This window comes from Microtus oregoni, unplaced genomic scaffold, assembly GCF_018167655.1.
Source record: "Microtus oregoni isolate MIOR12 unplaced genomic scaffold, Mior012 000009F_ref0000495, whole genome shotgun sequence".
Lineage (NCBI taxonomy): Eukaryota > Metazoa > Chordata > Mammalia > Rodentia > Cricetidae > Microtus > Microtus oregoni.
In genome coordinates, this window is record NW_024543068.1 from 54,065,991 (window position 1) to 54,080,241 (window position 14,251).

Genomic DNA, 14,251 nt, shown 5'->3' on the forward strand with positions numbered 1-14,251 from the left:
TTTCAGTGGTTTCTCTCTAACACTCACACTGAAGATATGTAACTTGCACTCCTTAGTTCAGTGGTTCCGTACCAGTGAGTTTTGTACTTTCATAGAATTTTCTGATATTAATTGGAGTATGAAGAAGTTTCTTTGTTTATTAGTTTTGTTACATGTGGTATATGTGATGTGTATTTGTATATATTCTTGCTTGGCTATTTGTATCCATTAGTACAATCAATATGACACCGCACTTTCTCTTGACCCATAGATTTTGTACTCCAAAATCTATTATTAGTCTCATTGAACATTTATGCGTGTGATATGCACCTCCTCTTTGTGGTGCTTTCAGGATCTTCCTTTTGTCTTTGTTTTTTTGTCCTTGATTTTGTGTTGTAGAATATTATTTTAAGACGTGTTACATTTGTTTATGCTGTGGAACATTTGTGTAAGGATGCAAAATTGTGTTGCATTCTTTTCTGTTGCATTTGTTTAACTCTGTGAAGCTGAGCTACTCTGCCTATCTAAAACACCTGATTGGTCTAATAAAGAGCTGAATGGCCAACCAATGGTGAGGCAGGAGAAGGATAGGCAGGGTTGACAGGCAGAGAAAACAAATAGAAAAAAAAAATCTGGGACCGTGAAAAGGAGGAGGATGCTAGATGCTAGGGGCCAGCTACCCAGTCACAAAGCCAGCCATGGAGCCAGAGTGAAAGTAAGACAAGAAAAGAGCCCAGGGCCAAAAGGTAGATGGGATAAAGTTAAGGAAAGCTGGCTAGAAACAAGCCAAGCTAAGGCCGGCATTTATAAGTAAGAATAAGTCTCCTTGTATGATTTATTTGGGAGCTAGGTAGTGTTCCCTCCTCAAAGAGTCAAAAAAGTCAAAGAGTTTAAACAACAACAACAAGTTTGGGTGTTAGGAACTGAACTTAGGACGTTGTGTGTGCTGGGCACAAGCTTTAGCACTGAGCTATTCCACATTCTTCTTTGTGGTTGGCTTGTAGTTTGATTACAACACATCACTGCATAGACTTGTTTTGACAGAATCTGTTTAGAGAATGCTGATCTTCCGAATGTTGACATTATACCCCTCCCCAGACTTGCAGAGTTTTCTGCTGTTATCCCTTTAAATAATCCTTCTGGTCCATCTTCTCCTTTCCTTCTTTCAATCCTGTACATCAAGCGTTTGCTTTTCTGATGCGGTTCCATAAACCCCATAGGTTTCTTTGTTTCCATTCTTTTGTTTGGAGCCCGGAAGCCTTGTCCAGCCAGAGGTTATCCGTGAGAGGGCTGGTCTAGAAACTTGGTCTGGGACCTGCCTACCACTGGGTTTTACTGGGGAGCCTGGTGTTAGAATTTGAGACAAAGTCTGATGCTCACAGCTCTTTACTCCCAAGCAAATGATTTTTTGACTCATGTTCTGCCCTCTTTCTTTTTCTGGACTCTAATAGATTTTTCAATAGGAAAAAAAATCTGTCTAATCCTATCCTTGCTTTCTGCATTACTTCCTACTCCGGAAGTGTGGGCTGCACATTGTGACTTCCCTTAGAGAATCACTGAGCACCAGGAGGGAAAAGAGATCAAGTTCAGGGAGGGGAAAGCAGGCAAATACTACGTCAGACAGAGATCAATGTCGGCACTTCAGTGATGCATTGCACCACTATCGTACGCTCTTGACATCAAAGAATGGAACTTTGATATTATATTATATCTGAGTTCCAACTCAACTCTTATTAGAAAAACACCAGGTAAAGAGGGACAACCTATGAAATATCTGGACAATGCGTCTCAAAGTTATGGTTTTCAAAATAAATTCCGAAAAGCTGTCTTGCCAAAAGGAGCCTAAGGAGAAATGACTATAGATTTTAGAATCCTAGCTGGGATTCTACACAGAAAGGGCAGTTATATGAAAAGTAACAAAATATGGCAAATGACAGTCCTAGGTTCATACTAATGCCTGATTATCCATGATAGGAAATGAAGTATGCTAATGAAAGCAGGTCATGATCTTTAATATTGCACATGATAAGGCACACTAGAATTCTACATGCAGGTTGAGTAGTATTCTTTATCCAAAATGTGTGGGACCAGAAGTGGTTTTGTATTTTTACTTTGTAGTTTTTTTATATTTTGATATATTCATATAACTATATTTCTTAGGGGATGATACTCAATCTAAACATGAAACCTGCTTGTTTTACATGTGCCTGAGCATACAGCCTGACTTGATTTCATTCAGTGATTTTAGGGTATCTGTGTTTTGACAGCAACAAGTTATATGAGGTCAGATTTGGTGAGCTCAAAACCATTAAGATTCAAAAATATTTCAGATTTGGGGACTAGGGATGCCCAATGTTTAAAATAGTCTTGATTTATCTGCACAACTAAAGATTTTCTTTAAGAATGAAGATTAGACAAAGGACAAAATGACAGCCCTATGGGATGGGAAAAAAATCCCACTGACCCCACCCCAGATGGCTGATTTCCAATATATATATATAGGACTCAAGAAACCAGACATAAAAATGCAGTAGCATTTCATTTGTAATTTTATAAATAAAGCTTTCCAGAAGATCAGAGAGTAAAACAGCTACACTAGCCAGCCATACAGACCAGGCAGCCATGACACGCACCTTTAATCCCAGTAGCCACACTAGCTTGTCATAGAAACCAGGCGGTAGTGGTGCACTACCCAGAATTAGAGAGGGTTATAAAATGGGAGGAGATAGTCCCCAGTCTTAGTCTCAATCTGAGGTGTCCTGGAGGCAGGATCGCCATTTTCAGACTTAGGTAGAGGTAAGAGCCAGGGGCTGGCTGCTTTGCTTTTCTGGTCTTCAGGTTGAACTCCAGTATTTGTCTCTGAGATTTTATTAATTCTGCTATATAAAAAGCCCAAATGATTCAATTAAAATGGGTTGCATATCTAAACATAATTCTCAACAGAAGAATCTCAAATGGTCAAGAGATACTTAAAGAAATATTCAAAAACATTAGCCATCAGGGAAATGCAAATCAAAACTACTCTGAAATTCCATCTTACTCCTGTCAGAACAGCTAAGATCAAAAACACAAGTGACAGCTCATGCTGGAGAGGGTGTGGAGCAAGGGGAAAAGTCTTCTGTTGCTAGTGGGAGTGCAAACTTGTACCGCCACTCTGGAAATCAGTATGGTGGTTTCTTAGAAAACTGGGAATTGATCTAACCTTGCTATATCACTCCTGGGCATATATCGAGAGGATGCTCCATCCCACCACAAGGACATTTGTTCAACTATGTTCACAGAAGCTTTATTTGTAATAGCCAGAGTGTGGAAACAACCTAGATATCTCTCAACCAAAGAATGGATAAAGAAAATGTGGTATATTTACACAATGGAGTATTATTTAGCTGTCTAAAACAATGACATCATAAAATTTGCAGGCAAATGGATGGAACTAGAAAAAAAAATCATCCTGAATGAGGTAACCCAGACTCAGAAAGACAAATACAGTATGTTCTCACTTATAAGTGGCCATTAGCTGTAAAGTAAAGGATAATCATGCTATAACGCACAGACCCAGAGAGACGAGGCATCAAAGAGGGTTAATGGTGGGATGTTAAGATCGCCCCAGGAAGGGGAAATAGTAGATTTTGTGGGTGGGCTGGGGGTGGGTGGGGATGGGAACAGGAGAGGTAAGGTTCAGTGGTGGTAGGGGAGAATATGAAAGAGATGGCTGGAAAGGGGGGCACTTTATGTGAGGTAGAAACCTAGTCAAAGGGAAACACCCAGGAATCTACAGGGATGGCCCCCGCTAAGACTCCTAGCAATGGGGGATGCATAACTTGAACTGCCCGTCTCCTGAGATCAGGCAGGACTTTCCGTGAAGGGATTGGGACACCAACTCAGCCATATAACCTGTGACCTACATCTGTCCCGCCTATGGGATGTGCTGGAATTGGGGCCTAGCCCAAGTGACAAGAGAGGTTTTATCCAGCAACTGATGGAACATATACAGAGATCCATAGCCAAACATTAGGCAGAATTTGGGAAATCCTGTAATAAAGGGGGAGGAAGAATTGTGGGAGCCAGAGGGGTCAAGGACACAAGAAAACCCACAAAATCAACTAGCCTGGGTTCATGGGGGCTCACAGAGACTGAACCAGAGACCCTGCCAGGAACTATACCTTCTGGGTATATGTCATAGTTCTGTAGCTCGGTCTTCTCACAGGACTCCTAAGAATGGGAACAGAGGCTGTCATTGACTCTTTTGCAGGATTTTGGGACCCTGTACTCTATACTGGGTTGTCTCACCCAGCCGGGGAGGTGCTTTGTCTTACTCAATTTGCTTTGCCATGTTTTGTTGACATCCATGGGAGACCTGTCTTCTCCTGCATAAAAAGGCAGAGTGGATGAAGGGGGCTTAGGGGATGTGGGGGAGAGGGATTGGGAGGAGAGTAGCGAGGAAAAACTGGTTGGGATGTAAATAAAACATAAATAAATAGAAATTAAAAGAGAAAAAATAGAAAGAATAAGAGAGAGAAAAAGTAAGAGGATAACATTTGGAGAGAAATGGTGGATCTGGAGAGAGCTAGAGGAGAGAGGGGTATATATAATCAAAATACATATATTCATGTAGGAAATCTCAAACAATAAATGTTAAATATTGTGAAAAATATAAAACACTGGAAGTAAAAACAGACTTACCCCATCTTCCTACAGCTCAGTTGAGGAGAAAATGAAGCCAGAGCAAAATAATAATGCAGAATCACAAAGAGTATAACATAGGCTTGAATAGAGAGCATGAACTGTTAAAAGGAATTATAATGTTTCCTGATAAACTGACTTAAAATACATGAATCAGCAGTAGCAGGCAGCAAGTTTTTCCTCCGGGTTGGCTCTGAGGTATCTACTAGAATGATAAAGAAGAAATCTCTCTGCTTGGAGCTATGTATTATTATGTGGTAGACATAAATAATACAAAGTCAAAAACAACCTCCCCGAAATAAAAAAGCAAATTCCATTTCAACTTCTCCTGTCCATACGATTACACAAAGGTCTGTTTCACATGACCACTGAACTGCTAGAACGTTGCAGATTTCCGCATTCCCACCCCACGTTTCTAGAAAGTCCTTCTAGAGAGATGGTAGAGCTGCTTCTGTTGGAGTTGGTGGTAGGCAAACAGAAACTGAAAGACATTGAGGAAACCTGGACACTTGACAATTTCAGAAAAGACTCCATTTTGAAAGGCAAGGTGTCTCCAGGTATTTACGCCGCACTTGTAGATGGAGAAACATCTCTGAAATGGTAAGGTTGGCCGACTATCAAGATTGTTTAACAGGCTTTCTAGTATGGACAGGAAACCAAACTCTCGGACAGTGACTTTTTTTTAACCACCCCCAACTCTCTATACTCCACTCTCTCCTCACCCCCTTTTCTCCCTTTTTCCAATAGAGAGCCAGCTGACCACTCCCAGAGTATGAATTTATGATCGGGGCAAAGCGAGGTGGTAAATCCAGCGATCGCACAGTTCTACGCACAGCAAATGCTGAATCATCTTACAGCATACCGAATGTACAGCCCTCGAGTTCTCCTGGCCTTATGGAACTGGCAGTCAGTTTTAGAGAACCCTGCTATGGCCAGCCCTTGCACACACACATCATAGTGATCTCATGGTCCTGGGCTGAAAAGGAGGGCACTGGGTTAGGTCTCTCTGGTTCTTTGCGTGTGTGATCTGTGAACTAGTTGTGTTTTAGCCGACACCGAGGAAAACAAAAAATGGACGTGTAGACACTTGTTTTTAACTGTTCTTCAGATCACCGTTTTATTATAATTATTAGCCCCTTTGAGTGAAAAATATTCTCAGGTTGAGCCTTTTAAATAAAATATTCAATGTTGCCTACTTTATAAAGCTATTTGCAGACATTAGGAATACTAGTAGAGACAAGTTATAGCTGCAATTTCTTTTTCAATCCCCAAGGTAAAATACTAACCACCGAAGACGCCCTCTAGGCAATTCCAGAACCCACCAGTGTCTCCTTTCTGCCAGGGCGGGTTCCAGAGCCAGGCTGCTCTCTATGTGTGTGCAGCATTCAAACGCGGCAAACCTAAATCACATTTCCATCACCATATTGCCTCACATTTCCCTTTTGGTCCTTCAACAACAGCAGCAACACAACACCCCGACAGAGCAGCATTTTCTTTAAAATTCCCCCGCTGGTGAAGCGCCAGGCCGGTGTGGGGTCGCTGGAGGTGCGGCCCCGAGACGAGACTCTCCGGTGCTCGACTCCCTGCGGTCTGCGCGGCTGGCTGGGCGAGCGCGCACCTGAGCGGCGGGGCTGGAGGGCGAGCAGGGCGAGCTGGGCGAGGCCGGGGCCGCGCTCCTCCTCCGAACCGGCCGGGGTCACCTGGCGTCTTCCGCCCCAGCCCCGCTTCCTGGTGCCCGAGCTTCCCTCGGTGGTCCCCAGCCATCCCATCTCCCCTCCACCCCTCCACCGGAGGCCCCTGCCCTGCTGCCCGCGCGCGTCCTTCCCGCGCCCGCTCGCCCTGCCGCGCCCCCAGGTGTCCCCTCAGGCCTGCCACCTCCCCGGCCCGCCCCGCCCAGCGTTGCCGGGGCTCGTGCCCGGCCCCGCGGTCTCCCTCCCACCCCTGTCCCCCTCGCGCCCCTCCCAGCACGCGCTATTTTTAGCCCGTCCTCCGCGCGCCGCCCGCCCGCCCGCTCGGCGCAGCTCGCCGCCGCCCGCCCGCCTCCCCGCACGGCGCGCAGCGCCCCAGCCTCGCGCGCCCCCGCCGCCTGCGCCCCGCCGCGCCCCGCCGGCAACTTTCCCTCCCCGCTCGGCCTCCTGCCTCGCCATTCTCTCCTGCGTGAGGAAGATGGCTGTTTGGAGAAGGCGGCGAAGTTAGGGGGTCGCCGACGCGGGGCGGAGGAGGGCGCACAGCCTCGGCGGGAGCGGGCGGAGGTGAGTGACACCGCAGTCGGGTCTGGTGCTGCCCGGGAAAGCCCTGGGAATTGGGGGCCACGCGTGCTCCGGGTGCGCCGCGGCATTCCCTGTCGGGTTACCCGGGCTGGCAGCATCTCTGCCGGGACTTCCACGCCACTTGGTTTGCACGGAGCTTGGTGGGTACCATTGTCAGAAGTTGGGTGATGGGTGGTGTTTTTGGTGAAGACCTTGGCATTTGGCTAGTCAAGCCGAGGTGAGGGTCGTTGGTCAGATTTGCCTCGCCACCCCCCTCCCCCGCACCCGAACACACACCCGATTTCTGTCGGATCCAAGCCGTGAACGAAAAGTTTGCACAGCCAACGTGTTGCTTGAGGGGAGAAATACTTAGTGGGGTACCTTTGGTGTTTGGAGGGGCACTTCAGTTCCAAGTCAGTACAGCCGAATACCGGGTTTGGAGAAAAAGTTCAGGTTGGAGGATGGGAGATGAAGCAATGCCGTGCCCAGTGGAGGAGAGTGATGAATGTTTGCTCCTTAAGGTAAATTGTGGGGTGTCGCAGTGAGGATGGGATGAGGCGGCGAAGACAGGGGGGCGTTCCCCGATCCCTGCTTGCTTAGCTGGTAGCTTGGCTCTGAGGACATCACCCACTTGTCGGCAGTGAGAGGCGCTGGTGTCAGAGGCCTGTGTGTCTGTGTGAGACAGAGTGGGACCGAGCTGCCCTGCAGATCCAAGGCACCGGTGTCTCTGCCGTTCACGGGTCTTGAAGAAGTCTCTGTAAGTGAGTTTCTTATGCTCTCATTTGAGGAGAATCTGTCACGTTTGTTTTCCCTTTCGGGAGGTGTGTGTTTTCCCCTAAGAGGAACTTTCAGATTGACTGTAGGGTTTTGAAATCCGTGAGAAAAGCCGTCTTGATGCACCCACGTATCTCACTACTAGGCACAGTAAAGAAGCGAGACACAAAGGTCTTAAAAAGTTTAACTCATGGCAGGAACGAAGTGAGGAATTAAGCGCCCCCCCCCCAATGGTATACCGCTTATGCAACTGAATATTTTTGGTGGGCCAAGACAGCTTATAGAGTAGCGATTAGGGGCTCCGAGTCCTCCGAGCATAATCCAAACCTTGTAAGAATGAAGTCCAGGAAAAGCAGAGTGAGTTCTCATGAACCCATGTTACAAAAAAACTTTTGACTTTTGAAAAGATCTAGATGTTATTTTCTGGTGCCCCAGAAATCTTTTAAATCCTGTAATTAGTAACAGCACAGAAGCTGCAGTTAATAAAGGAGGACAGTATAAAAATCACGTTTGGGAAAAGATGCCTTTGAACTGCTCTTTGGGACTTTGGATATTTATTATGGAAATTTTTGTCACTGGAAGTTTGTTGTGTTCTATATTTGCATTTTTTTAACCAAGGATAAGTAGTCAATCTTATCCTTTAAAACTACTGCTCCAGTTTGGGCCAATTTAATTATTTCACAGACATCAAGTCATTGATGTACCTTCTGCTTAAAATACTTCCGAACAGTAACGTATCTCAGGTAAGTTTGCCGTTTCCCCTCACTTATGTTGTCTGAATGGAGCAAACCTCACCATGAGAAGTGGGAACAGGTCAGGTCTTCAGGCGTGTTTCAGTTAGCAAAGTGGTGCCCATTGCACCGGTATCCCGAGCCCAGACCTTTGATGGACTGGCAGCTAGAGGGAGAGAGATGTGGTCCTTGGTTTGCTCCCAAGCTGGTGATCTCCACTACACAGTGGACAGTTTAGGTGGACAGAAGGTGTGCAGGAGGAAGAGTTTGAGATGAGGTATCAGTTTATAGACAGGAAGCAGATGCTCTTTGTACCTCAGTTTCCCTGTTCCTCTCTCTCTGAAGTCCAGCCTGTTGAGCTGCCTTAGCTGGAAAGCCAGACTGACATTGGCCCGAGACTGTTGCACTGAGCCACCACTGTCTGTAAGATAATGATGATGCATCTAAAGCTAAAAGGCGATTTTATATGATTGTCATTGTTTGTGACGGGACTATTTATTATAGACCTTATGAAGTTACTTTCACTGTCCATAATTGCTGCATACACAGAGACCACACACACACACATACATACACACACGTACACACGCACACTATATATTAGCTTCTCCCTGAGGGTTTAAGGAATTTTAAATCTTGAGGCTAGCTAGAAGAGAAAAAGTGAACTACTTTAATGATACTCATAATTCATAATCTCAATATTTTCAACTGTGGGCTCCATTTTTTATTAGGGAGATTTTCTTGAATTGTTTAAACCTTACAACATGTGCTGTCCACCCTCTCAGAGGGGAATGTGTATGTTATTCTTAAATAGAGATACGGAGAAATAGCTAACAAGGAGAGTCATTCGAGAAACATATGGACATGATAAAATCCTTCTGTATGCGGCATCTGCACCTTCTCATTAGTGAAATAGGGAAGCCATGGACATTTTTCTTGTGATTACATCCAAATGTGTTTTTTTTTATATTTGTGTTTAAGTTGGTGGGGGCTTTTACTGCTTAAAGCACTTTTTTCCCAGTGAGGATAGCACACTTAGTTTTGTTATTCACATTCACAGATACAGATAACTGTTTCTAGATTGTTATTATAACTTAGATCTCTTGGTAATTCTCACCCCCCCCCCCAAAAAAAGAGATAGGGTGTAGAAAGAGGACAGCAGGAAGATGGATAGACCCACAGTGGCACATTAGTGACTCTGTGACCCCAAGGGCATTGATATGTATTTATCATTTTATTAATCACAAGAGCAAACTGCCATGGCGATATCATAGGTTTACACAATCCCAGATCCTCGAGTGTCATCTCTAGAGATAACATAGATTTGGGGGCCCTTGTTCTAGTCAGCATGAATAGGTTCTTGCTCTGGGAAAACTCTCCCAGTCATCTGAACAGGGAAGAGCAGCCTCAGCTTCTCTAGGTGGCATGCGTTCCTGCAGACGCTCCTCAGCCCACGTCTTGTCCTGACTCTGCTGGTCTTGTTTTATCAACCACAGCCTCTTCCTTCCCTGATCAAAGCCCTGCAGGGTTTATCAGTTCTCTTATCAACCCGAGAATCAGCAGCAAGAGAACTCTTGATCCCATTTTTAGGAGAATATTCCAGAAGTCAGGAAGGGAACACCCACTCCAGAGCCAGATGGTGGTCAGAGATCATGTGATGTGTATCAAGGATGTGTGCTCCCCCACCCCCGTGGGTCTCATGCTTTGGCGTAATTTACAGTCTGATGACTGTAAACAAGAGGTTTAATGGGAAAATCTTCTTTTTATTCGACTTTGCATCTTAAGAAATAGACCTTACTAGAAGAAAACACACAGCAATTTGCTCATCTTTTTCTTCGTTCTACTGTGTTCCCTCCATCAAATCTCAACAGAGTATTCAAGATAATTGCCCACGTGACTTGTAGCAGCCCAGGTGATATATAGACGTGCGCCATTTTGCGGTTAGATCCAGGAATGAAGTGTATTAGCCAGGATGCAGAAGAAAACATTGCAGTCCTTAGAAAATGAAGTCTTATGTAAGCTCACACATATTTGTTGAAAACAGTTCTAGTTTTTTTTTTTTTAAATGAAGAAGACAGGCCCAGACACTTTCTATCCAGTTAATGTAGTTTTATTATCCCTTCTCTTAATTGCATGCTTCGTGCAAACTCATCTGAAAGATTTTCAGTGCAAAGGACGGGGAAAATCTGGTGATTTTCTGTTGTCTGTGAAGAATCTGGTTTGCAGCTTCAGAGAGAGGGAGTGCTTACCTGTTGTATGATGTAGAAGGCAGAGTCCAGCAGGATGTTCTAAAACTGATGGTGCTGATATTGCCAGAAATGGTACTGTCTTCCTATTGTGCAGAAGCTGTTTCAGGAAAGAGGTAAGTGCCGACCAGCTCCTGGAGCACAGTGATGGGTGGAATGTTCAAAAAAGGTACGATCTGGAGAGATTAGATGTCACTCAAGGTATTTAGTAGCCAGGCATGAAAATGTATGCCAGTACTAAATAAATTTATTAGAGAATATTGATGGTTTTCATTTGCTACTTCTGCATAACTCGCACAATGAGTTTGTCAGTTTGAAGCAACCCCCATTCCACACAGCTCATCAGGCGCTCTACTCCGGAGTCTCGTCGGGACTTGGTCAGGGCCACAGTCTCATCAGATGCTCCATGGAGAGTGACCAGCGTCCATCTCTCCTGTACTGTCAGCAGTCTCGTCCTCCTGTAGCTGTAGGACCGAGGTCTCCGCTTCCTGTCTGGCTGTCACTGTCAGGCTGTCTCAGCTCTCCTTTGCTGAGGAGCCCCCTTACGGGCACCTGTGCAACATGGCAGCTCATGTCCTCAGATCTCTGCTTCTCTGCTTGAGTGAAACAGAGACTATACTGTGGCATGGCGTGATACTTTGCCTTTTCCATATCTATATCAATATCTTTGAAAATGATTTATTTATTTATTTTTACTGTATATGCATTGATGTGTTGCCTGCATGTATGTCTGTGTGAGGGTTTTGGATCCCCTGGAACTGGAGTTACAGACAGTTGTGAGCTATCATATGGGTTCTGGGAACTGAACCTGGAGCTTCTGAAAAAACAACCTCTGATTTTAACCACAGAGTTATCTCTCTCGGCCATCCATGCATACACACACACACACACACATATACATATGTACACATCCACATATAATATATACATACACAATTCATATATAACACACACATGCACACATACACATATAATACACACAAACACACACATGCACATATACATATATGATATATACACACACGCAATATAATATATACACATACACATGCACACATACATATAATATACACACATGCACATACACACATGATATATACACACACACTCACACATACATATATAACATATACATACACACATGCACACTTACATAACTAATATATATAACTATCTATAATACATATATAACTAATGTGTCATCCAGTCCACAGAGTGGCATCATCACCTTTGCTACAGTCTATTAATTCTACTTATCTTTTTTTTTTTTTTTTTTAAAAAGACATTTATTCAGTGTCATGATCAGACTATTACATTTAGCAATCAACAGCATGGGTGAGAAGAGGTCTACAGTAAAACCCTTTGTTGGAATGCTTTACACTTTCCACAGAACAGAAACTAAAATAACCTGTTATACAATTAGTCACAATACAGTCCTCGAGTTTTTTTGCCCATACACATGAGTATTGTCTAAAACATGTCTTCTTTGTAGCAGCTAGGCCCTGCCACCACTGTGCTTGGCTGAGTTCACAAATCTGTTGTAACCTGTAGCTTCCCTGTCACTTCTCTGGCTCTCCTCTCCTGCTAAGGTTTGTTTCCTGGCTGTAATTAGAACCTCCTGCCACTGCCATAGCTGCTGCTGCTGCTGGAACCACCATAGCCACCTTGATTTCGTGGTTTAGCAAAGTACTGGCCTCCACCACCATAAGGGCCAGAGCTTCTGCCTCCAAAGTTTCCTCCTTTCATTGGTCCAAAATTTGAAGACCGATTGTTGTAATTGCCAAAATCATTGTAGCTTCCACCACCTCCAAAATTGCTTCCATCATTACCAAATCCATTATAGCCATCCCCACTGCCACCATATCCACCACCACCACGGCTGCCACCGAAGCCACCACGACCCCTGAAGTTTCCCCCTCGACCAAAATTGTCATTGCCGCCAAAACCGCCTCCACGACCACCACCAAAGTTTCCAGAACCACTTCGACCTCTTTGGCTGGACGAAGCACTAGCCATCTCCTGCTTGGATAGGGCTTTTCTTACTTCACAGTTGTGCCCGTTCACAGTATGGTACTTCTGAATAACAATCTTGTCCACAGAGTCATGGTCATCAAAGGTGACAAAAGCAAAACCTCTCTTTTTTCCACTGCCTCTGTCAGTCATGATTTCAATCACTTCAATTTTCCCATACTGCTCAAAATAGTCTCTCAGGTGGTGTTCCTCCGTGTCTTCTTTAATGCCACCGACAAAGATCTTCTTCACGGTTAAGTGGGCACCTGGTCTCTGAGAATCCTCTCTTGACACAGCTCTCTTAGGTTCCACAACTCTTCCATCCTCCTTATGGGGCCTTCCATTCATAGCGGCAACCACTTCCTCCACAGTGGCGTATGTAACAAACCCAAAGCCCCTGGATCGTTTGGTGTTTGGATCTCTCATGACCACGCAGTCCGTGAGTGTTCCCCATTGCTCAAAATGGCTCCTCAGACTCTCGTCGGTTGTTTCGAAGCTCAGCCCTCCAATGAAGAGCTTCCGCAGCTGTTCCGGCTCCTTGGGAGACTCTGACTTAGACATGACGGCTGGGAAACGGGAGCCCTCAGCGATGCTTCCTCGGCCGCGTCAATAGGCAGAAAGGAGTAAGCCAACGCACGCATCCGCTCTACTTATCTTTAAAGAGGCCACCGAATGTCTAATTGGAGGTCACCTTAGGATGTGTCCCGTGAGATGTTTCGCTGCCACTGCCCACACCCAGCTTTGTAAGCAGAGTTTATGTCACCTAGGACAGGAGTCTCTGCATTTATATATATATGAACGAGGTTCAATTATTATGGCCCAAAAGAATAACATATTTTTACTGCTGAGGGAAAGAGAATGAAAAAAATCAAAAGAACGAACAATTGTTTAACAGAATGTTTAAATTTTTGGCCGCCTTCGGCCGTCCGGCTGGAGTTGTACTTGTCCTTGGAAAGAGTGATCTTTTGGGGTTGAGGCAGTGATGGTTGGGAAGCCCTACAGTACAATGATGGTGGCAAAGACAGCATGGAAGGCTTCCTGTTAGCATGCGTTAGCCTGGGAACTGATTTAATTCATCTTTAAGAGCAGAAGGCTGTTAAGGGATTGGGCCCGCCAATCCTTTCAAGGAACCAGCACTGTGATTCAGAGCTGTACAGCGTGGCCTTCCAAAGTCTGTCTTACAGGCAACAGACCCAAGGCCACTCAGAAGCACAGTACTTCCTGAATCTCTGAGATGATGGGATGCTATGTAGGATCTTTGGCCTACAGAACACATCCTGTTGTCTAAACACTTTTCTCAGACCATTTTATCAAGTCCAGACTTCCACTCTGGCTGCCTGGACTACATTTCCCTTCTGCTGCTCCCATTCCCATCCTCAAGTAAAGGGAGACTTTGAAAGGTTAACTACCTTGCTCGGGGTCACCTGACTACGGGTGGCCCCAGAAATTGAATGCAGGTCTGGTTTCAGAGCCCAGAGTCTGGGCTCACATTCTGTACTCACAGCGGTAAGCGAAGTCTCCAGGGGAAGCTGTTCATGCGCACATTGAAGTGTCTCTGCTGTCGCTGCTCTTGGGGTCC

General features: G+C 45.1%; 1 protein-coding gene across 1 annotated transcript; it reads right to left on the reverse strand.

Annotated features, from left to right (window-relative positions):
* Positions 1 to 11,958: 11,958 nt before the first annotated feature.
* Positions 11,959 to 13,310, reverse strand: LOC121452116 (heterogeneous nuclear ribonucleoprotein A1-like). Its single transcript, XM_041657939.1, has one exon. The coding sequence runs from the start codon at positions 13,231 to 13,233 to the stop codon at positions 12,271 to 12,273; it is 963 nt and encodes a 320-aa protein (XP_041513873.1). The 5' UTR covers positions 13,234 to 13,310; the 3' UTR covers positions 11,959 to 12,270.
* Between the last annotated feature and the right edge of the window lie 941 nt (positions 13,311 to 14,251).